We start from the raw sequence: 24,045 nt of genomic DNA on the forward strand, positions 1-24,045 counted from the left end.
TGTACTTCAAACTTGGCGGGTTGCAATAAGCTGCTGCAGACACGCAGATACGTAGCTTGGCCACTAAGGTGTGATCTCCTGTTGTAGTTGGTTTCTGCGACACATATACACTGAATGTTTTTCTAGGTCTTCTGGGTATTTTTATCCCTTTTTTACTTCCCTGTTATATGTCAATCACTTCAATACAATACAACACAGGAAACAAATCTAGGCCACTTCCTGTATCCGCCTGAGACTGGAAGCACCACTAACAGACACTGGACTACTTTTTATTTCAGGTGTTTTTGGGGCCTTTTTACCTTTTATTAGACCGCTGAGGAGAGGCAGGAAATGTTGGGAGGACAGGGGAGGGGAAGGACAGCAAAGGGCCGAGATCAGATTCGAACCCAATGCCGCTGCAGAGAGGACGTGAACGCCTTCGTACATGGAGTGTGCAACATAACCGCTAGGCTATCGACGCTCCGCTCGACTTTGAGCGTAAACTGCGTAGGCTGGATGCGGAGTTAATGATCTGTGTTCTTTGTTCACGTAGGTGGAGCTCTGTTTTGCACTGATAGTAGGTTTGGATGTTTGTTCATTTGTTTTGATAGTCGACACTTGAGAGGTGACGTTTAATGAGGCGGGAGGTCGTGCAACATCTGACAGACGGTGACGCCTAATCTGTTGGCTCCACATGCGTTTTCAAATCCCTAAACAAATGACGGGAGAGGCGTCGCTGATGATCCTGCATATGTTACACGCACATAAACACGCTAACATCGATACCGAAGCACACACAGAGGACACTCGCACTGTTCTGTCCTCAAAGAGCCGCGGTTCTCTGTCGAGCAGAACAACTCTTGATGAATTTAAAAACCTCGACTGAAATCATTTCACCCACTTTTCTGAAAACACTGCAGTGCCGCGGTTTCGTGAAAGGCATTCGATTTGCTCCGCCGGTCTGTGCGAGAAAAAAAAAGCCCACAGCTGGTCGTGTAACATCTTTATTGGTCCCGGTGGAAACACTGGTTATGACCACTCCAACTCAATTATGGCATCTTAGCTCGTGTCCCAGTGAAACAGTGATAAATATTCATGCTGATTAACCAAGAAACAGTTGGTGAGAGTGTGTGTGTGTGTGTGTGTGTGTGTGTGAGTGAGTGTCGGAGAGAGAGAGGTGTGTGCGTGCCTTTGTTGGTGGATAAAAGTGGCTGCATACCTAGAAGTGAAGATGATAATAAGACGCCTCAAGCTTTCACTCCGGGACATTTCACAGAAAAATATTTTACTTTTCTATAATTAATGAAGTTACAAGTAGCGCAGTAATTTCTGGTAATATTACTGTACCCTGTCTGTCAACGTGTAGTCCTTTGGCTTGTCCCAACGTCTTGGGACGATCAACAAATACAAAGTCTAACAAGAACGGCGTCTGATTTACAACAGACTTTTACGAGACCTTTGTTGGGTGCATGTTTCTAATTAACTTCACGAGAAAAAACGTGGTTAAAAAAAAGCATCAATATTTGACATGCTTTTGGAAAATGGAGAAAAAAGGTTTCTATACCAATGATGCAGAGCTGGCTAAACACTGAAGCTTCTTGGGCGAGCAGCCACTCTAGAGAGGAAGGGTCGGGGGAGGGGGAGAGAGAGAGACATCCCTCTGTGATGTTTAGAATGTGGACTGCAGTACCCATTTTAAACACTAGGGGTCAGAGTTACATATTGCTCCTTTAAGATTAAAATTTTAATGAATATTATATTTTGAAAAAAAAGAATTTTCCAGCCATCTTGGACCACGTACGTAATCAGTTACCTCCCAGTTGGACTTCCCTGTCAGTGTTTTTCCCTTCGTATTGAATCTGTTTTACAGATTTAAATTCCTTTTCTTTTACCAAATGACCTTTCTGGCTGTTTGTTTTGAATTTGTGCGTCAGGTTTTTTCTGAGTAGATGCTTACTCAGCAGCATTATTTCTCCACCACGTTGCTTTACAGGCTGACTTATCTTTTAGAAGAGCAGCGTCGCCCTGCAAGATGAGAGGGCTGTTAATTCTCAGACACTGAGTAACCGAGGAGGTCTGCTGGTTTAAATTCACTATGTTTGATCATACTTTACCCGTGATAATAAGGTGCTTTCACTTCTACAAAGGGGCATCCGAACAATACAGATTGCTGTTTTTAATGACTCCCACAGACCCTCTCAGGCTCTTAAATAATGATCTCACTCTGCCAGGTTTACGGCACACAGCTCACAACTCACCCAGCATGTCGTTATATCACCTACCGCGGAATAAGTGGGGTATTGACTTGGCAAAATGAACGCTGTTTTTCAGCGATGGCAGAATGACATCAGCATATCTTCATCCCTGCTGTTTATTAAAGACACTCTGAAGACTTGAGGTCTTAGAGGACAAGTCCAGCTCATTAGTGGACAACTGGAACTCGTCTTTGTAGTTTAGCCAGCATGTACTTTTGTTACGATTAACTCACCACGTTAATCCTCGACGCCTCACTGTGACTACAAGACTGTAGTTTCTGTTGCAGCTTCCTGTATGTTTCCCTTCTTATGCTCATGCTTAATAATGACAACAGCAGTGCCTAAGTTGGAAACCAAAACTTGTACTGTTTTCTGGACCGATGCCACAGATGTAAACAAACCTAAGTGCTAAAGTTGACAGCTTACATTACAGCCAACTAACTCTAAAAACCATTCCTTACTAAAATGCTTACGAGCAGCAGCTACCAATCAAAGTCCTTGTCTGGGGCGGCTGTGGTTCAGTGGTAGAGTTGGTCGTCTCACAACTAAAAGGTCGGGGGTTCAATCCCCAGCTTCTTCAGCAACAGGTCCGATGTATCCTTGGGCCAGACACTTAACCCCGAGTTGCTCCGGCTGCTGAAAATGTGTGAATGGATTAGTTACATTGCAACCTCGTTCTAGAAAGTTCTGTACAATTCAAGCTCGTCCATTAACCCTTTGACATCCAAGAGAAATCACCTGTATGTCTGTACTTCAGCCTTACAACACGTGGAAAGCTGCTGAGGTGAAGATCTCGGTCATGGTCAATGGTTTTGTGGGATTGGGCCAAAAAAAAAAAAAAAAACAGCAATCAGAAATTTAGAGAGAAATCCAAAGTGTTTTATATATTTGTAAGATAAACAAAAAGAGAGTCAAGAAAAACTTTCGTAGTAAAACTTTAGCTTTAAATTATTAAAGCATGCGTTTCACACAAAGCATTTTGCATTCTTTGTTTGGTTTTGTCTGCACAAATAAATACTCTGGATTATCCGGCTACACTTTCGGCTCGTTTACGACCTTTGACTTTGGTTTCTCGCCCAATTAGATTTGCCTTTGAATTCCCAATTATCCCAGTATTAACCAATAAACTTGTCAAGTTCAACATTATATCCGATGCCAAAACCAAGATAAGACCAAAGCTCTAACAATACGGAATGATCCTTTAATAACAACACGGATCTATTGTTCGTCTCTCTGTACTGAAAGGTGGAACATTTTTATTTGAATGTAATGTTTGTTGTTTGTGAGACACGGTGTCTCCAGGCTGCAGACGCCCCTCCTTTTCCTCCGTCTCTAATAAATGACGCAGGGCAACATCTCTCTCTTTCACATCCTATCAAATCTGTTCTGTCAAAAGCAACACAGGTAAAAAAAACAACAACAAAAAAAACCCAAAAACAAACAAGCTTCGATGCGGGCCGCATCCTGGAGAAATGATTCCTCATTTCCTCAAGTGTGTTTTGAGGCACATTCTCTTATTTGCAGAGGCATCAATCTCTATCACGTCTGGTTTATGTGATCCTCTCTCGCCCGTACCCACCCCTCTCTCTCTCTCTCTCTCTCTCTCTCTCCAGCCACTTGTGCCGCCATCTGTTCTCTATTAATGTGAGTTACGAGCAGTAATTGAAGCATCTGCTCATCCGGTGTGCATGTGACACTCCAACATAAACCACTTTCTCTCGCTCTATATTTCTCGCCGTCCTTCATTTTGTTGCCATTATGTCTCTTCTTCGACTCCACCAAATCATATTTCAGCCGTTAGTTTGCTCCGTTGCTCCTCTTGAGACTGAAATGAATTACAAAGTATTCAGTGGATAGCCTTGAAATATCGGTCGGGTATTCATCATCCACGCAGCATGAACTCTACAGACTTTGTCCTGTCCTGATTCTTTTTCTTCCTAGCACCTCCAGTTTGTGTTTTTGTTTTCTTCAGATTACACTGTGATAACTGGAGCCCGACCAATATGTGATTATTGGGGCTGATACCGATAAAAAAAAAAAAAAAGAGCTCCTGATATATCAACCGATATCTTTCTTAAATCTTTCTTCGATCTGCAGAGATAGATTTACTCATTTATTGCATTGATCGGTTAAATGGAGATCAAACACTTTAATAATGACGATTGCCCATGTAAAAAAAAATGGATTGTAAACAATCAATCATGCTCTCGTTAATTTCATGTATTTCCTCTTAGTATTCAGTATTATAACCTTAACGATGCAAACATAACTTTAAACTCAAGCCTTTGTGTGGAGTCTTAACATATGTTGTGATATGATGTGAATTTATACGTTTTATTGTATTGTGTGTTGACCTGCACAGGGACTGCAGATGGAAATGAGCAAACTGCTATAATCTGGTACGAAGCGTCTTTTCTCTGTGAGATTAATATTATTGTTTGTACATGACAACTAAACTAATAAACTAAACTAAACAACCAGTCGTTCATTGGGTCATCATCAGCGGATTGAGTAGTGGGCAGCAGTGATATAAACCAGTACAGAATGACATTTGCGGCTGGGGAGTGGGCTGAAGTTTAAGAGGGGTGCACATTGATTAAATTCGCTGGTCGAGCAGCTTCGTCAAACCAAACGTTTGGAAGGTGTAACGTCGGGCTGCAGACTGGATTGTAAAATAATGGTTATCGCGGTGTGAGCAGTTTAATGTAAGGAAGCTTCGCGTTTTCACTCGTCCGTCACGTGTACGTTTGAGCTGCTGGATGGAGGCGTGGGTATGATGACCACGCTTTCACACCTTGTGATGACGCCAGGTTAGGTTCATGTTAGTCAGTTCACCAAGAAGCTCCGATGAATTTACACCAACGAAACGCTGAAAAAAGAAATCCCCCTTTAGAAAAGAATTGTCTCCTGAGAATTTTTCAAATTAAATTAAACAGCCGATATTTGTAACCAGAGATTTGAAGATATGTACGATAATATAATGATAAGTTGCCTTAAGGAGGACTTTACAGATAAGATGGCACCAGTGTTGTTTCTTTGTTTTGAGCTCTCGGAGCACACACACACACACAGATTAAAGTACTGTAGTTGCAGACACACTCGCACATCACATCACCAGTATTTGCCTTGTCTCTTTTATTGATCCCTTCTCTGTAACTGACACAGAGCTGTCAGCTGATATTGAAGAGGCTGTCTAAGCGCTCAACTGGGAATCAGCGTGAAATACCTGCAAACGCACGGCACGCTTATCCGTAACAAGCACGACTGTTTGTGAAGAGACTCTAATCTGACAAGATTTCTCTGAGATGCTCCAGAACTCTGCTGAGAGGAAGACGGGGGGAAATGAGACTGAAAGCGTGTGTGTGTGTGTGTGTGTGTGTGTGTGTGTGACTGTCTGGGCTCGGACCCCCTCTCTGTGCTTAGCAGGCAGTGTAGCCAGACTGAGCTAATAGGCAGGATGAGTGTGAGCAGCAGGACGGAGGAGGTGATGGAGGTAGACTCTTCCTGCTGTCACTTGCTGTCTGGATGTGTTTACACCGTTGACGGGGTTAGAAAGCTCAGACACACACACACACACACACACACACACACACACCTGCATACACACACAGCTCTGCCTCTATTGTGCTGTGCGTTCACTCACTCACAGACAGTCGTGCAGAGATAATAGCCGCCTAGCTTTGATTAGAACTTCTCCGCCTTTGATATAATCATCCTCATCCGACTGGAATCATCTTCCTCATCAAGGTAAAAGTAAAAATCAAGAACACGACACCACGTCCTCCGTGCAGCAGCCAAATCAGTGTGAAGGCGACAGCTTTGAGTGGCTGCGCTAAGTAGAGGTGGAGGCAGACAGGTGGGACGTCCATATGCTACTCCGTACCAGCCCGACTCCTCATCCCAATCCAGTCCATCCCTGCTGCTCCTGCCTCCAGCCTGGACCGGGGTCAGAGGCCAGGCGGCTGTCTCTCTCTCCTCAGCACGCTCTCTTGGCATTGGAGATGGCCGTCCTCTATTTCAGATTTCCTGACTGGTGTTTCTGCTGCTGCTGCTGTCAAATAGTTTTTTCTTCTTTTCCAATCAAAGGTTCTTTGTCCCGTTTTGTAGCGCATTGAGTAATTGTGTGAATTAGATTTTAATTTTAGGAGCTTTTAAAAAAAAAAAAAAGATTCCACTTTAGACTTTTCTCTGCTGTATGGCGCCCCCTGTGGTGGGAAAAGGTGCGCTCCTGAACAGCCATTGGTTACCTGACAGTAGCAGATCGCAACGATGCTACTTGAAGCCTGCAGCCGCTTTTTGTGTTTGCTCGTTTTTTGAAATGTCGATATTTCCACCGCCCTCACGTTCCCTGGATCTCTTTGACGTCCTTTTCGGTGTGACAGCTCGTTTCGCAGCAGACAGCTCAGTGTTGAACTTGCATCAGTGATGTTTTTCTATTGGTTAAAAATGCAAACAGCCGAGGCATCTACATGGACTGACATGCACTCAGACAAATCTGTGTTGCAAGCACGCTGCGTTGTTTTGATTGGTCACAACCGGGACATGCGAGTGGTTTATCGATATTTATGGGGACTCGGGGAAACAGATCTTGAAAACGGGACGGACGGTCACGGTAACATCAGGGTGAATACAGATAACCATGTTATCATGGCGGCGGTTCCTGCTCGTTGAATCATTTGAGTGTTTTAGGGGAAATTATTGCAGCTGTAATTACCAACCATTTATCCCACTTAGTGTTAATTAACAGTTTCAATGGCGTCGTGGCCTGTTCACATTCTGCTCCGACACCGGCACACGAGACTAAAGGCTTTAATGCATTAGATTAGACGTGACCCCGGGCTCCATTCGTTTCAATGAAGCCGCCTGAAGACGACGGCAGCACAAAGACGACGCGCTCGCAAAGCGGTGGCAGGCAGGCGGGACAGGAGCTGCCATGTAATCGAATTCCTCCTCCCTTTGTCTTCATTCGTTCCGTGTCATGACAGATTATGTTTAAGTGGGAGGAGAGGAGGGCAGGATGATAAATGAGAGAGAGCACCACCAAACGGGACGAGCGAGGTAGACAGGACAATTAAGTTACAGTCTGGTCGCCGGCGAGAGAGGAGGACGAGTTTTGGTGGTGCGCGGCGTCTCCTCCTCGAGCCTCCTCATGAATTCGATGTCATGATTCATTGTCTGTAATGCTGCTGGGAAATGCACGAGGGTTCCCTAATGAAGTGTGTGTGTGTGTGTGCAATAGAAACAGTGTGTGTAAACTCTTTGCTGTATCAGTGCTCTGCAGGTTGGACTCACAGTCAAGCACAATGGGGTTTTAATTATTTCCGTTATGTGAACACCTCTGGGGTGTTTCTAACCCGTCTGACCTAAATAAAAATTCTCTTTATGAGGAGGAAGTGGTTGAGTCAGTGCTCAGTAACATCCCCCGGTGTTTCTGTATTTTGAGCTCACTGTCCGACCTTCCCAAGGTGTCGTCGGGCTAATCAGACGGCTCACCGGTCAACGGAGGTTTCCACTCGACAAGACCGGCGGTGACCTGGCTCTTTCTGTCTTATCAGCCGACATAGCTGAGCATCCCTGGAGTCATGCCTCCAACACAGCTCGCCTCACGATGACAAACATTGTAAAGACTCGTTCATCAATTTCAGGACCGTCGGCGTTCATCGCTTTTAAATGAGTCTGCGACCAGGAGTTTCCAACAATCTTTAGAAGGACTGTTAGCGCAGAGTTAGCGACAGGATACCTAGGCGGTGGAGTACGCACATCTTATCCTTGTGTGATAAACAGGTTGCCATGGCGAGGACACTGAAGCTTCAGTGTTTAGCCTGCTGTGCATCGGTATAATTTACAGATTACACCTTTAAATCCAAATATTATTTTTTAATTGTTTTACTGCACTTTCTTTCTCTTCTGTCTGATTGAGGGTTTCTGACACTTAGCGAATGCTTTTATCTTCTGACGTTTTCCACAAGGACACGATTCAAAGAAATCCTTCAACCATTAATGACTAACTGTTGTCTCCGTCGCAGGCCTACTTCCGTCAGGGTGTTGCCCTGCAGTACCTGGGTCGTCATGCAGACGCCCTCGCAGCCTTCGCCTCCGGCCTCGCCCAGGACCCCAAGAGTCTCCAGCTGCTGGTCGGCATGGTGGAGGCCGCCATGAAGTCGCCCCTCAGAGGTTTGTTTGTGGAGTTCACTCACCGTCTTCCTCCTCCTTTGTCTGTCTCTCAACGCTTTGTATAAAATAAGAAGAAGATTTATGCAAACATAAACAACAGCTGTTTGTGTCCTTTGCAGAAACTTTGTGTTTTGGAAGTTGAAGGTCTGTGAGATGTAGCAGCTTGGGGAAACTGTCAAGACATAACTTACATTTTTATTCTGCTTTATTCCAAAAAAGCTGCTCCTGGGAGTGAGATCTGAAAACAAGTAAAAAGCTGCCTGTGGTGATTGAGATCTTACAAAGAAATGGATTCATGTTTGATGTGACAAAGAAGGAGAGACGAGAAAAAGAGAAACTGGAAAAAAAAAAAAAGGCGCAGAGACAATAAATAAAACAAGCAAGAGAGATGAAAAAAGACGTTCAAAGACGACAATGAAAAAAGGGAGCTGTGTTGAGTCAGAGGGAGTTGAATTAGTCATCATCATTTTGCACATGTTGAAGAACATGTCTCACATGCACAGCTGTCTAAAGCGTCAAGTCTTTGAAAGGCAGAATAAGAAATAAACACTCGGTGTGTGTTGAGCTGTAGACGTGAGAAAGTTTGACACTTTCAGATTCTGCTTTTTTGAGGGGGGGCCGGGCTAAATGGACGACGCAATGATGTACTTAGGTTCCTTAGAATAATCCCGCCCCCCCCCCCCCCCAGCTCTTAAGGATCTTCAGTCCTCCCACTCAATCCTGGGTTACCACCAGAGACTTTGAATATTAATGGATGAAGCCTGAGTGACGTCTGATCCTGCAGGGGGCGCTGAAACCGAACGACCGGCTGAGCGCCGGAGCTGAGGCGGGTTATAAACCTCTTGACGAAGCGTTACATCACGCCAACCTGTCAATCAGGTCATCTGCGGACTGTGGCGTTTCTCGGCTCTTTTAAGGCCTGAGGTGGAAAATTCAAGTTTTTACAGATTTTATTCTCTAGCATTATTTTCAAGAACAATAAAATCCTTCATTTTTCCACCTTACGGCTGTTTCCATCGTTAAAAAACGTTAGCATTTTGAGCCACTGCTGGTTTAAACTCAGTCAGATCTGGGGGCGGGGCTACTGGCCTGTTGGCGTGGCCTTCCTGTTGACCAGCTGCGTCTCTGGCTACAGGCGTTATTGTGAATAACTCTTCTCCTTCTTAAGATCAAAACGAACAAGAGATTAAAAGTTTGCAGTTTGAGCATATCGAGACACGAGCTGAACAGAAGTTTGATTCATGTGCACAAGAAAGCTAAAAGTTGGTTTAGCAGCAATTACTGTTTTTCTGAAGACTTTGAAACGTGTTCAGAGACAAGTGATCTAATAACGTCCACTAATAATCCAGCTCCTGACTCGGGGCTTTTCCAGTTTCAAGAATCTGGAGCATAGTGATTTTTTCTGGGTTACTATTTGCCTCCATGTTTATTAGCATGAATTAGCTCCTTGTGAAGCTCCTGTTTAAATATTTAAAGGTGGATTCTTGTGTGTCATTGATCTATCCGCCCCACAGTTCACAGTACACTTTAATGTGCAGGCCTAAATCAGCATTACAACATGAAGGAAGAGTGCGGATAATCAGGAATGGTTTGCAGGCTGGAGCTGGCACTGGATTATGTTTTCTGCCCTTCAGCTGTATCAGAATGAGAGCAAGACGGCTTCTTGGGAATAGACGTCGACTTGGCAGGCTGCAGAGGAAGTCCGTGCACGTGGAATTTTTGCATCTGTTTTTTTTACACCGGAGGGCTGAGCTAGTTGAGTATTCACTTTATCTCCCCTTGAGGTGGAATATGTCGATGCAGGTGGGGCAGATTAAGAATAAGGCTCCTCGCCAACTGACCTCATGAACACTGCTTCAGTTGCACCTGAAACATGGGGAGAAAAAAAAGATTAGATTTATTCCTCGATATCAACTTAAATAAGAGAAACTCCTTCATCTTATTGTGTTTAGATTTATTGAAGAGACAGGACAGTGGAGTCAGAAACTGAGGAGGGAGGTTATGCAGGCAAAAGAGCCAAGGGTCAGATTGAACCTGGGCTGCCCGCTCTCAGAGGACTAAGCGTCCTTACATGGGGCATGCACACTCTGCTAGCACCCTGATTTACCGTGATTTGACTCTGTCTTAAAGCCAAATTGAGTCCCGACTGCAGCACGATGAGAAAAGGTCTCCTCAGTTTTCGATAGTAATAGGAGCATCTCTTGATGGATGGCAGCCGCTCTGTCATGCAGAATGTATCAGCGTCCTTCCCGAGCTGGTGCAGAGCCTCACTCTGCAGATCAGCTGCTCAGTGGGAGGTTTTGTCTGCTGTCCAGGGGCTGCAACCGTCCAGAACTCAAATCTCCTGTAAGCTGCAAAACCATCAAGCCTCAAAGTGAAGGAGCCAAATATCAGGTGTTAGCAGGAGTCTTCATGGTTAAGTATGCAGGGGGGGGCGGACCCTCTGGGTTATGTGTCTCCTGTTGAGCCGGTTGATGTCTTTTTTATGGGTTTGATTCCTGCAGGGCGTCAGGCAGCCAAAGTGCTAAAAGTAGAAAACTTCTTCTTTGCCTGACATTGGCGATATCTTTTCGTCACAACAAATTAAAAAAAAAAAAAAAGAAAAAAAGGAGAGTGGTGTTTTACTCATTTGCACAGAGTGAAGCTCAGAGTTTAAAAAGCAAACAACAGAAAATCCTTCTGGCAGTTTAGACTCACCAATTAAAGAAGCTGGAGAACCCACGCATGCACGAGGAGAACATGCTACCTCTGCACAGAGAGGCTCCTGGCAGACGGGATTTGAACCACCTCACTGTGAGGCAACGGCACCAAACCACTGCAGCCCCTTACAGCCCCCCCATGACCCTGCTGCTCTTAAAAGGAAGGGAAACATACCGCTCACTGCTCTGCTCTGTGTGCGTGTTCCTACCAAGGGCGAGTTTTCATAGTTGTCACAAACTGTATTATGATGTGAAAGATATTCCAACTTCAACTGACCTATCATGGCTGGGCGTTTGATTTAATAGAAAGAGGGATTTAACCCTCTGGCTGTGAGGCTCTCTGGTCCAGCCTGGGTTTTATTTACTGTAAGATGTGACAGGTTGTGAGTCAGCAGGATGTGACAGCAGCGCAGCGGAGGGTCAGACGGCAGAAAGGAGCCGTTTAATTTCAGATCTGTGGCCTTCTGTCACACAAATCATGAGACCAACAACAAGGGACTGAATGGGGGGAAAAAAGGACATTTGACCCAGATACTGTGAAACACAAACGGAGCGTATCAGGGTCAGTGTTCATGAAGAGAGTTTTTATTGCGTTATTTACCTTACAGCACGCAGATCAAGCTTTAACAGTGTTTGCAGGATTCATACTTTAAAGGAAGAAAGTGTGAGGAGACTGTTCATGCAAACATGACGTCACATTTTACAAAAATAATGACGATCAATCGTCGCTCATGAGCCTCCGTGCATGTGGAGCGATGCTGCTACTGCTATTTGAAGATGGAAGACGTCCCGTGTTGTTGCTTAAAGTGAGTGGAGGTTCATGAAACAGCTGACTCAGCAGATTCTGCAGGCTCGGATATTTCAGCTTCGGTCAAAGTGGTTAAAATGAATTTGGTGTTCTTATAGAGCAGCTCCCTGCGTTGGCTGCGACCTTGAAATGACACGTGAGAGCAACACGAGTCAACTTGTTTTATTTCTGATCACTGCCGCCTTCTCAAAAATATGAGATATCAGAGAACATATGTATCAGCTGCCTATGAGACACACTTTAATGCTCCAAACCTGGCACACGCCCAGAGTCTGTAAGCTCAGTTTGATGTCTGCAGGCTGTATTTCACACTCGTCTTCTGAGGCTTTCACAACAAACTTGAAAGTGTCGGAGCCGATGAAGCTGCACGGCTCTCTTCGCTCTCTTGTTCTCCTCGCAAACCGAGCGTTTCAACAGCAATCTGAATATAACTGTCACCTCTTCTTAACTGTGGCAATCTGTGCAGAACGCTTCATTATAAGAAAGCACACTCAGCAATTCTCCTCCCGCGGACAAGTAGGTTCTTCGCCATGATGCCGTGATTTCACTCACACACAGAAAAGCATCCATTAAGTTTCCCTGAAAATAAAAAAAAAATTATAATTAATTTGATGTAATCTCAAAATTCTGCAAGCTTCTGCAAAATCTGTAGCTGCAAAATGTGCGTGCATGCAGCTGCAGATGTTTCTTATGTTTTGTGCACGTGTGAATGTGAAACTGTTTTCATCAGCTCAGCCTCTAAATTCAGTCTTTCTGCAAAAATCTGATGCACGTTTGTTGTGTCGCTGCTCGGTGCGATCCAGTGAAAGAACGGATGATGCTTTTACTTCTAACAGCTGAAATGTTTCGGTTGACAAATGAAAGAAAATAAAGAACATTGGAGACGTGCTCGTAAAATGATTCCCAATGACTTGAGGATTAAATATGTAGATTCCTCTGCCGGGGGGGGGGCTTTATAAAAAATGTCATCTAAGGATGATTATTATGACATGCAAGACTTTCAAACAAAATGAGCTGAAAGCAAAGCATTACAGTCGACTCCTCAAAGTGTCTTTGGGTCCCACAGAACAGAACAAATCTCTTCCTGGTGCTGCCGTGGAAGCGACTTATAATCTAATCCTTAAATCAAGTCAACATCACGCTGTACTGAAGAAGACATGAAACTAGAGATTGAGACCAGATAATAAAATCAAATGAGAAATAATCTAATTATTATTGTCTTACCTCCTGTGAAGTCGCCCCCTGCTGGCCATTTTAATCCGCTTCCTAATTGGCTTCCCTTTAAAAAGAGACTGCTTGAAGCTTTTTGTCTGGTTTGTAAATCTTTGTGTTTTTTTTGTATCTCTGCGGACAAACTCAAACGTAATGTTTCAAAGTCTTCACGCCTGAAAAAAAACAGATTTGAAACTCGATCCTCAAGTGATTCGTTTCCTGTTATCCTTCCTCTCCTCAGACTCTCTCGAGCCGACCTACCAGCAGCTGCAGAAGATGAAGCTGGATAAAAGCCCCTTCGTGGTCGTCTCCGTCATCGGTCAGGAGCTGCTGACTCACAGTTTTCACGGCGCCTCAGTCGTCGTGCTGGAGGCGGGACTTAAGATCGGCACGTGCTCCCTGAAGCTGCGCGGATCCGTCTTCTCCGCCCTAAGCTCCGCCTACTGGTCTCTGGGTAACACGGAGAAGAGTATGGCGTACATGCAGCAGGACCTGGAGGTGACCAAGACTTTAGGTAAGGGACGAGGAGAAGGAGAGCAGCGATGGTGACTTGAAACAGTCGTAACAAACGTCTCGCCCACACAGGTGATCAGTCGGGTGAATGCAGAGCTCACGGGAACCTTGGCTCCGCCCTCTTCTCCAAAGGAACCTACAGAGAAGCTCTGGCCAATCACAGAAACCAGCTGGTGCTGGCTATGAAGCTCAAGGACAGAGAGGTACGTTTTTATGATGTGTGTTTGATACTTCTATAAAAATGCAGTTTTTAAAGAGCGGAGCCTCCCACTTCGTTTCACATCCGGGAAATATAGCGAAAGAATTCCCACCTTTTCCCAAAAATAATGTACATAAGCCACGTGGTGTCAAAGGATCCGGATCCAAGTGGATCAGAACCCCTCGATGTGAGGGGCTTTTTAAATCGATTTTAAAAGTTTTGGCAGGAAAGGATTTTTATCGTCTTCGTTCTTCCACATGTACTTAATGCCACAAAAATGTCGTCTTCGTCTTTATGGGGAAAAGACCCGACAAAGCGTGAGCTCAGTGAAAGATCCCTGCGTCCTTTAATTGCATATAAAGAATAACAAAAGGCTTTGTCTTTGTCTTGGATTTTAAAGACAGTTTGGGATGCTGAGAGAAGTCGTTTAAAACCATGATGTCATTTAAAAAAAAAAAAAAGAAGCTTTTATTTAAGCGGGAAAGAATCATCGTTGAGATTAAAAAATGTGAACATGTTTGTCGAGGTCTCCACACACACACACACACACACACACACACACACACACACACACACACACACACACACACACACACACACACACACAGATCAGGGAGAAGACGTCCAGATGTGTCCGCCTCCAACGAGAGGAAGCGGCTCGTTACGTCTCGGCTCGTCCTTTCTGGATGTCGGCATCGACTCGTACCAAACTTTAAACCACGTCACACAGAGAGCTGAGACGTCTGCTTTACGTTTGATGCTCCTCCCACTGCATGCTGGGTAATATAATGTAAGGATGTCAGCGGTTATTTATTGTTTATGATGATCTCTGACGCAGGCTGAAGGAAACACAAAAAGTTCATAATCAAATAATAAATAATGAAACGGGGATGTCGCGGCTCGTCCAGATTATCACGGCTCGCTCTGATCCTCGCCGTGATTCCTCGCTGACTTGTTTCCTGTCGCCGCCTCGGGGAGGAACGAAACTCAGCGTCTTTCTTCTCAAACTGTTTGGACAGTTGTGAAAAGTGTCTTTAATTAGATCGCTGCTACAGATTAGACTTTATGTCTCTGAACACAAAGTGGAGCCGTCAGCTCGTGTGTGTGTGTGTGTGTGTGTGTGTGTGTGTGTGTGTGTGTGTGTGTGTGTGTGTGTGTGTGTGTGTGTGTGTGTGTGTGTGTGTGTGTGTGTGTGTGTGTGTGTCTGCTGTAAATAAACCACATGGTGTCGTGGCAGATCCTATTATGTCTTAGTGGATTGTATATTTTGTTAAATCTCGGGACTCGGTGCCCGTGGCGCGTCTCGTAGAACATCTTATTGTGTCTTTAAATATTTCACTCATCCTTTGTGTGTTCGTGCGTCACGTCTGCTTCAGGCGCTTCTTCGATGGTGCAGCGGGTCCGTGGTTTCACGTTGGCTGGAGTTTGTACAGGAAGTGAATGAGATCACTTGGGGAGGAAAAGTGGACGACAGGTCGCTCGGTGTGTCAAATTGAAAAATGAAACATCGAAGGAGATACTTCAAAGTGGAGCTGTCAGCATGAGCTCGTAAATCATCACGTGCTTTCAGTTTTTTTTTTAAACCACGGTTTGACCTGCTGACTATTTTGTCCCTCTCAGCACACCGTAGATCATCGTCCTCAGTGTCTCCCTGTCGTCTCAGTGAACGTCTCGTTTCACTTTAACAAACTCTCAGACAGCTCAGCTGACGAGTCCAAAGTTCTATTCACCTCAAAGTGTGTCACACACACACACACACACACACACACACACACACACACGTCTGGTTTGTCATGAATCTTGTTCACCCTGTAGCTCAGGATCCAATCCAGACGGAAGAGTTTCTTCTTCGTCTGTTTTCCTTGTTTGACTTGGAGCAGTCAACGCACCACACACACACACACACACACACACACACACACAGACGCCTGTCTGTGTTGTTGACAGACGATTATTGAGCTTCTTCTCCGCAGGTGAGAATCCTGCAGGCGACTGAAACGTGGACGTCAACCCAAATCAATATCTCCCGATGTGTGTTTGCCTCGCAATGTTAATGTTTGTTTGCGTCTCTCTGCCCGTGTGTGTGCGTGTGTGTGTGTGTGTGTGTGTGTGTGTGTGTGTGTGTGTGTGTGTGTGTGTGTGTTTCCAGACAGCGAGCTCACAAACAAAGAGAGATGATGTTCTACCTACAGGGAGGAACACAGAAACAAAAACAGCAGAATGATTCAGTGAGAACTCTCTTTGCAGTGTGAACAGGTGTCGCATCCTTTAAGTTTGGATCACTGTGTTTTTGAATGTGCAGATAAAGTGCTGAGTCATCACGAGTAAAAGGCTTCAAGTGAAATGAGCGGTGTCAGTTTAAAGTCCACCATGATGATATGCAGTCATGATTTATACGTCCTGGACGTATTGATGTCAGACTGTCAGACACAAGGTTTCTCCTTTAGGGACGATAAAGATTTTACAATCCAATTATAAAGTTTTTAAATTCAAAATTAATTCATGAAAAAAATTTTTTTTTTTAATTTTCCTTTAAGATAAACTAACGCAGAGTTAAAGTTTCTTTCATTAAAAGTATCTCAGCCACAGTTTAGAAAACTTGATCAATCAGAGTTTCTGCTGAGTCATGTTGGTTATTAAAGTTTGTGTTCAGGTTTATTGATGGAAACAGATTTTATTTGTGTAACTTTAGAAACTTTTGCAATATAATAATGAAGTTAAGTTTAGAGTTTTTGCCTCTGAGGTTAAAAACGTAACTTGTTACCAGAAGCCTCATATAACTCTCCTCCGTCTGCCTTCATTAGTTTGTATTCTCGTCTCCTTCACACAAACTTCCCTTCATCTTTGTCCCTTTAGTCCCTGCTTTTTATTACATATTCACTTCTGGATTCACTATTGTGATTTATATTGTTATTCTGATTATTCAATGCACAATGGAAAACCAAGCAGCAGCCTGCAGTTCGTTGAGTGTCCACTAGAGGCTGGCTCCAAAAGACCAGGAAGCCCCATAAACGCCCCGTTTCAACATGTCCGTTTTTTTGTTTTTTTAGAAATATGTTTATTCATTTCCAAGAGAGAGAGGAAAAAGACAAACACAAAACATACATAACACAGCACATTTTAGATAACAACATAGTTATAGCAAGAATAGGTACGATAAACAAAAACATACAAGCAGTCAGGATAAATGAAACATGTCCGTTTGACAGCAGAAATATAAAAAACCAGCTCTGGTTGGAAACGATCAGGTCAATGTGACACGTGTTTTATAACTTTGACCGACGTGATCTAAAGACGCTCAATAGGAGGAGCCGGCCTGTAAACGCAGCGCCGACAACAACACAGCCAGCAGGACTCCAGCTTCTCCCCTCACTGTAGACAGTCAGGACTCACACACACATTCACACGGGACACACTGAATCTCTGCTGGATGGACTGATGTGTAAAATGTTGCTCATTCTTCCTTTAGGATGCAAGTTTGATTCAGGTTTTAAAAGCTGAGCGTCACATTTCAGTCGAGGGAGAGCGCCACATCGATCTGTACCTTGTGGCTCTTTTCCTTCCCTGTCCCACAGATTAAGTTTGCTCAATCAGACCAACCATTAACCATCAAGTGGACTCGCAGATTTCATTTCTCTTCTTCTCTCCCGCACTGAGGGTTTTAAAAACTGTCTTGTTTTCGGGGGGGATTGAGCGTTCCTTTTTAAACAACCTCCTGCGTGTTTTCGCAGGCTGGTTTGTGGAGCAGAAGATGCACTGCCACTGTTAATCTTCCTCCGTCTTCATTCATCCCTCCTCTTCTGTTTTCAGTCATTAGATTTAGAGATCCATCTCGACCTCCTCTCAGGTGCGTCTCCTTTCACCCCTTCCTAATGAGATTTCCTGCAGCTTCTATATAAAAACACGGCATAATGACGGCTTGCATATTGACTGGCTTTGATTTTATTTCAGAATCAGAAGGGTTTGTCAGTGCCTCCATCTTTTTCATATAACAGAAATACACACACACACACACACACACACACACACACACACGTAGCGCCGCAGCAGCAGCTCACAGTCCCAGACACAACATGATTGGATTTTTTTTGGTGTGTTTTCTGGCGTGCGAGGGAAACATTGTGTCCTTGAGGGAAATCAAACATTTGTCCGGCCGGTCGACTGTACACACACAGACGCCGTCTCGTCATTTATTAAATCTCCCTCTCCTGCCTCCGAGATGTGTCAACTGGATTTTATGTGTTTGCACTCATCACTTTACTGGGAATTGGGATTTCAGGGGATGAGCAAAGTCTCCCTCCGACAACACACACACACACACACACACACACACACACACACACACACGGAAGTTTCAGGGTTTCTGGGTGTTAATTAGAGAAGGGAAATTTCACTAAAGGTCACTTTGGCTGTTCTCAGTGACACATTTTAGCATTTCAAGTCCCTGATTTAACGGAGGAAGGATTCAGTACTTGTTTTCTCAATTCACAGGTTTTTGAACCGAAGCGTCAGGCGATCAGTTCCTCTCTAACGAGCGAGTTATAAATGGAAGACAGTAAGGCGAGGCGAGGCCCGTTTATTTGTAGAGCACATTTCAGCAACAAGACGATTCATCAAAAGCCTCAAGACAAAGATTTTAAAAAAACAACAACGACTGAACCATCACAGAGAAGATTAAGGATATAAAACATGTTACACAGTGAAATAAACAAATAAGACGAGAGTCAACAAAGAACAGAAATATGACATTAAGAGAAATTTAAATAAATAATAATATAGATGGCTGCTACGACCCGGCTCGTGTGGGAAAAAAAGGGAAGCAGCATCAACGAGAAAATTAAAGTAAATTAAACTTTTTTATCACAAAGTACAGTCGTGATGCTTCAGTAAAAACAAGTAACTGAGTCACACAGCAGAGTTTTACACACTTCATCTTTTGACTCCATAGAAATGAAAATATCATCCGACCAAATCAAGCGACATGTCGTGTAATTGAAAATATTCTCTGACTTTTAAGAGTGTAAAAGCAGCTTCTTCTTTTTTGATACGTCTAACTTTGTCGTTTTGTGTTTCAATTTTGATTCTTTACTTCTTGTCGACACTTTGTCTTAAACACACCTGAACTCTCGCTGCTCCGTGTGCCTTTGAAATGCTTGCGTTGCACTTTCTGTCTGGATAAATCTGCTAAATGAATTGTAGAAATTGTCTTTCGACAGGATTTATAAAAATGATCCATCCATCGAATGATTTGAAATGTTCTTTCACATTGTGTTTGATTATCATGTGCTTTATGGTCCCTTATACAGCGGTGAAATGTTCTGTGTCTCTAAATATCTTTAAGCAGTGAATCGTGTCTCAGAAATGTGTGATTAAAAATCTATTTGTTCTCATCTTTGGAGACCCGGCAGCACACGGAGATAAATGGACAACACGTCAATACGGGCCGTGCTGCTTTTGTCTCCATTTTTCTGCTTAATTTGAAACTGACTTCCTGACGAATATTTCCCACGACTCCTCTGATTGAACACAGCTCAATACCAATAACCTGCAGATTAGTGTGCAAATGAGTCTGCTGGTTTTAAATGACTGAAGCCAGAGCAGGAATGAAGCGAGCTCTTCTCATTTATCTCTCTGTCTAATCAGAGTTTGTGTTTGATCGTCCTCGGCTGAGCTCCAGGTGTTTCACCGTTGTGTGTGTGTTGTTGTGATTCCAGGCGGCGTCTGACGCTCTCAGCAGTCTTGGTCATGTGTACACGGCGATCGGCGACTACCCCAACGCCTTGGCGAGTCACAAGCAGTGTGTGCTGTTAGCGCGACAGACCCAGTGTCAGCTGTCTGAAGCCCGCCAGCTGGGGAACATGGGCGCCGTGTACACCGCGCTGGGAGACTTCACCAACGCTGTGCAGTGCCATGAGCAGCACCTCGACATCTCAAAGGTAACCCCACCCGCCCTTCCTCCCCTTCCTCCCCCTCCTCAGAACTCTCAGGTCATCAGACCAGCTGGCTGGTCCTCGACTAAAGGGAAAAGTTTATCATACCACTTTTCAGAAAATGTGAGCTCAAACAGGCCGTTTGGAGATTTTCCCTTTATGACATCACAAAGGGCAGTAGCCCCCTCCACCAGGTGGGGGACACTCCCACAGCTAGGTGTTTGTTCTGCCCTCTGAGTCTGCCTTCTCACCGTAAACAATAGGACATGGAGCAAGAAAGCCTAAGCTACCCGAGAGGGGGCGTGGTCAGACACAGCTCATTTACATATTTAAAGCTACAGACACAGAAACAGCCTGTTCTGAGCAGGGCTGAAATAGAGGGGTTTATAGACATGATCAGATACAGGATCAGAGTGGATTTACAACAACACACTTCACACACATGATGAAGAGGAGCTCTGAGATTTATAAACAAAGTCGGGTAAAATGTGGAGCCTTTTTGAAGTGTCATTCATTTATCTTACGGTTAAAAAAAAAGTCATAAAATCATTGAGATTGTTTTGTTTCTAGCAGTCTAAAACTGGAGAGCCGTTAGACATTACCAAGCTTTAAGTTCTGATTGAATTAAAAGCCATCAGCAACATCCAGTAATGAGATTGAGGATAATTATGGAGCAAGTGGTTATTTGTGTTTCAAGATGATAAATTGAAACAGGACAGCTCCTTTTCTTTTTTTTTAAACCCTGATCTTATAATATCGTGTTGTGCTTTCTTCCACATCCATCATGCGGTCTTTTATAACAGATTTATTACAGATTTCCCCAGAACATCATGTGTATTCAGGGCACTGGTTGTTAGGCATGTAAATATTTGAAGCGCCGCAGAGCAGCTCCTCGTGCAAATGTTACACAAGCAAACACAACAGAAGACAATAATCTGAGCTCATTCCACTTTTTATGTCTTCTTTTCCAGCAGTAAGCTATCCGCCCACTGGAGCCAAAATCATCACAGTCCTTGTAGTTCTGTCTGTGAAAACCGGCAAATTGACCATCTGTTGACTGTTAGATCTGCAGCAGAATAAAGGTTGCTTTATTAAAAAGCCTCTGACGACCAGATGATCTGGAAGATGTTTTTTTTTTGTTTTTTTAAGTGCAGTTTGTCTCTCTTGAAGCTTTTAGCTCCTTCTTTCATTTTTGGTTTTAGAGGTGCAGTTCTTTGTATGAGTGAGGATCTTTTTGCAGCTTTATTACAGATTTATTCCAACCTTAATCTTTTTTAAAAAAGTGTTTTTGTTGAGGCCCTGATGCACTGAACTTGTTTTAGTTGCTGTATTTTAAGCCATGTGTGCTGACTGGTGGAGACTAAAAAAACATCTATTTTTTTAGGACATGTATCTGAATTTGTAGGATTGCAGAAGCTGCAGCATATTTTCCTGAGTACTTATAAACTGACTTTTTTTTTTTTTTAATTGGCAGACTTTGGAGAACCGTCGTGAGGAGGCGCGAGCGTACAGTAACCTTGGCAGTGCATATCACTCTCAGCGGGACTTTGACAAGGCGATATCGTACCACACTCGGGTTCTGGAGCTGGCACAGGAGCAGGGAGACAGAGCCATCGAGATGAGGGCGTACGCTGGTCTGGGGCACGCTGCCAGATGCATGCAGGTAGGTTTTAAGGCCAGAGATATACTTGCTTTTAACTAAGCGTTCATGTGCACATGGAGGCTGCCAGGCTTTCGCTGCATCTGTTTGGAGCTGTGACCTCCCCTGAAAAAGGTACGAGACACAGAGGGTACAGAGTCAACACAGCAACAGGGACAACGACTGCAGAACGTGTTAAAGACAAACTAATAGAGTCTGCAGGTATCCACATATGTACGAACACAGCAATAAACATGCATGCAGAAATCAACAGATGCGTTCCATCATAGAAGTGGAAAATGGCGAACTGTTTTTTTGCCAGGTTGAGGTTAACAGGCGAGTGTATCTGCAGCCTACAGAAACCCTAAATATACTCAGAGGCGTTGTGTTCACTTTGCTCCTTGTGCTGTTAATATGATGACATGAAACACACTGTGATCTTCAGGACCTGGAGCGGGCGCGTCAGTACCACCAACACCAGCTTGAACTGGCCCAGGAGCTGCAGGACAGAGCCGCTCAGGGCCGAGCCTCTTCCAACCTGGGTACGTTGAAATAACTACAAAACAAAATGCTTCATAGGTGATTTGGTCAACTTGAGAGTGTTAGCAATACCTGGATCCTTTAACACAAGGGTAATGGGAGTTTAACATTATACTTTGCACTCCTGTAAAGTGCTAAGTACAGTCATGTGATCCTTTTTTTTTTTTTGGCTTCACTTTTGTACAACAAAACCAGACAGAGTTGGAAATGTGTTGTCCATATTTATATACATATTATAATTTAAACTGAACTTCTCAGAAAAGAATATCAGTGTGATTAGATTAAATTATGATGACAGAAACTCTGTTTAAGAACATTTTACAAGACTTGTTTTTTGATTTTATAGTTTGACTCCTGTCCCATCTGTTAATATGGAGGGGGCGGGGCTTATATCTGATGAAAGTCAATGATATGAAAGAAGAGTGATAGAAGACACGAGTTGTCTGAACAAATTGTTTTCAAGAGGAAGATAAAGATAAGTGAGCATGACTGTGTAAACAAAGTCAGCCTGCACTGTGTTTACACGACAACAAGTACGAGGATGGAGGAACTTTTCTTCTTCTTCTTCTTCTTTGCATTGCAGAGGAGGACATGCATCACAAATAAAAGCGAACATAGAGGGTCTGCTGTATGAAGAAGGAGAGATTTAAGGGTGGTTCATATTCAGTTCAAACCACGATCTGAGCTCACAGCACGCTGAGTCGTTTAATGAAAGTGCAGCACGGAGAGAGAGAGGACAGAAATAACCACAGACAGTGTCACTTTAATACACACCACATAGGACAGCGAGTATGTACCCTTAAAGTTTATCACAGACGCTATGCAAATCTGTTTTCGAGAAGGAGAGACAGAAGCGTTTGAAAACTTCTGCTCAAAACTTGCTGAAGTAACAATGAGAGAAATAAAAACGTTGATTTATTTATCCGAGTCTGATTCGGCTTTACAATAATCAACCTGAGATCAAACGAAGCACGAGTTAAAAACAGCAGGGAATGACTCATCCGTCCTGTTTGGTGTTTGCCTACAGGTTCAACTCTGGCTGTCCCGTCTTATTTCTGTCCATGTCCGAATATTTCATCAAACGAATATCTAAAAAAGAGATGTTTTTAAATGCTGGAAATAGCCCTTCACTTTTTTTTCCCTCCTTTTGAATTATTTCAAACAGCACCAGGAAGTCTTTGAAATGAAGTGAAATTCATTTTTTTAAAGAAAAAAGCAGACGATGATGTGATGCAATTTTAGATAAAAGGACGAACACACTTCACCGGTTTTTTCCCCCCCTTTATTAAATAAAAGTAGCCGAAGTTTTTTTTTTTTTATTCTTCTCGCTGATGGAAATGTTCTGCTCTTTCTTTGTGAGACCGTTGATTCGCCCTGTCACTGCTGTCGACACACTCAATAAAGTCGATACACTGACTGGACTCAGGTCCTGAACCCGACTCACTCAGTCGGCATCGATCAGCTGCATCCAGTCCTCAGACATCAGACTCTTTGTTTGGTGCATTTGAGCAGGCGGTGAAAAGTGCCGACTCGGACACACAGAAGTAGAATTTAAAAGAGGCTTTACCCTTTATTTTAGAGATAGGACAGTGGAGTCAGATATCATGGAGGAGAGAGAGAGAGAGAGAGGGAGAGGGAGAGAGAGAGAGAGAGGGGAATGACATGCAGAAGAAGTTATTTGTTTTTCTTCTCCTCTTTACTCGTATTCTGCTGCACGTCAGAGAGAATATTTTGTAGCCCTACACATGCTAATGAGCTTAAGACGCTGCTTACTTTACAGATGTTTTGACTACATTTCATCAGGACTGTCAAACGAGGACATCTTAAAATTACAGTTAATCGCTAAATTGAATAAAACTCAATTTTTTGTACCATGTTAAGCTGAGAGTAATTTACTTGCTGTTTAAATTTAACCCTGCGATCATTATAAATAAAATAACAACCCTCTTGTAGGTTAAAGGTCACGCCGTTGACTTAACCACGGAAAAAAGGTGCTTGTTACGGATCCAAAACCTGACGTCAAACAGCTTAAAGGAACGAAGGTCAAAGGTCATTGTGTGATGTCATATGATGGATTTGACGTCGGACGCAGCAGAG

The 24,045-nt window shown here is 43.7% G+C and overlaps 1 protein-coding gene across 1 annotated transcript in view; it reads left to right on the forward strand.

Moving 5' to 3' along the window:
- ttc28 (tetratricopeptide repeat domain 28) overlaps positions 1-24,045 on the forward strand; it is a 92,457-nt gene that overhangs the window by 40,435 nt on the left and 27,977 nt on the right. Inside the window, exons 3-8 of the mRNA XM_079363963.1 lie at positions 8,261-8,408; positions 13,369-13,641; positions 13,713-13,843; positions 19,554-19,775; positions 21,244-21,432; positions 21,854-21,950. Coding sequence (XP_079220089.1) covers positions 8,261-8,408; positions 13,369-13,641; positions 13,713-13,843; positions 19,554-19,775; positions 21,244-21,432; positions 21,854-21,950 — 1,060 coding nt within the window. The remainder of the gene's footprint in view (positions 1-8,260; positions 8,409-13,368; positions 13,642-13,712; positions 13,844-19,553; positions 19,776-21,243; positions 21,433-21,853; positions 21,951-24,045) is intronic.

Source organism: Symphodus melops (assembly GCF_947650265.1).
Source record: "Symphodus melops genome assembly, chromosome: 16".
In the NCBI taxonomy this organism is placed as follows: Eukaryota; Metazoa; Chordata; class Actinopteri; order Labriformes; family Labridae; genus Symphodus; species Symphodus melops.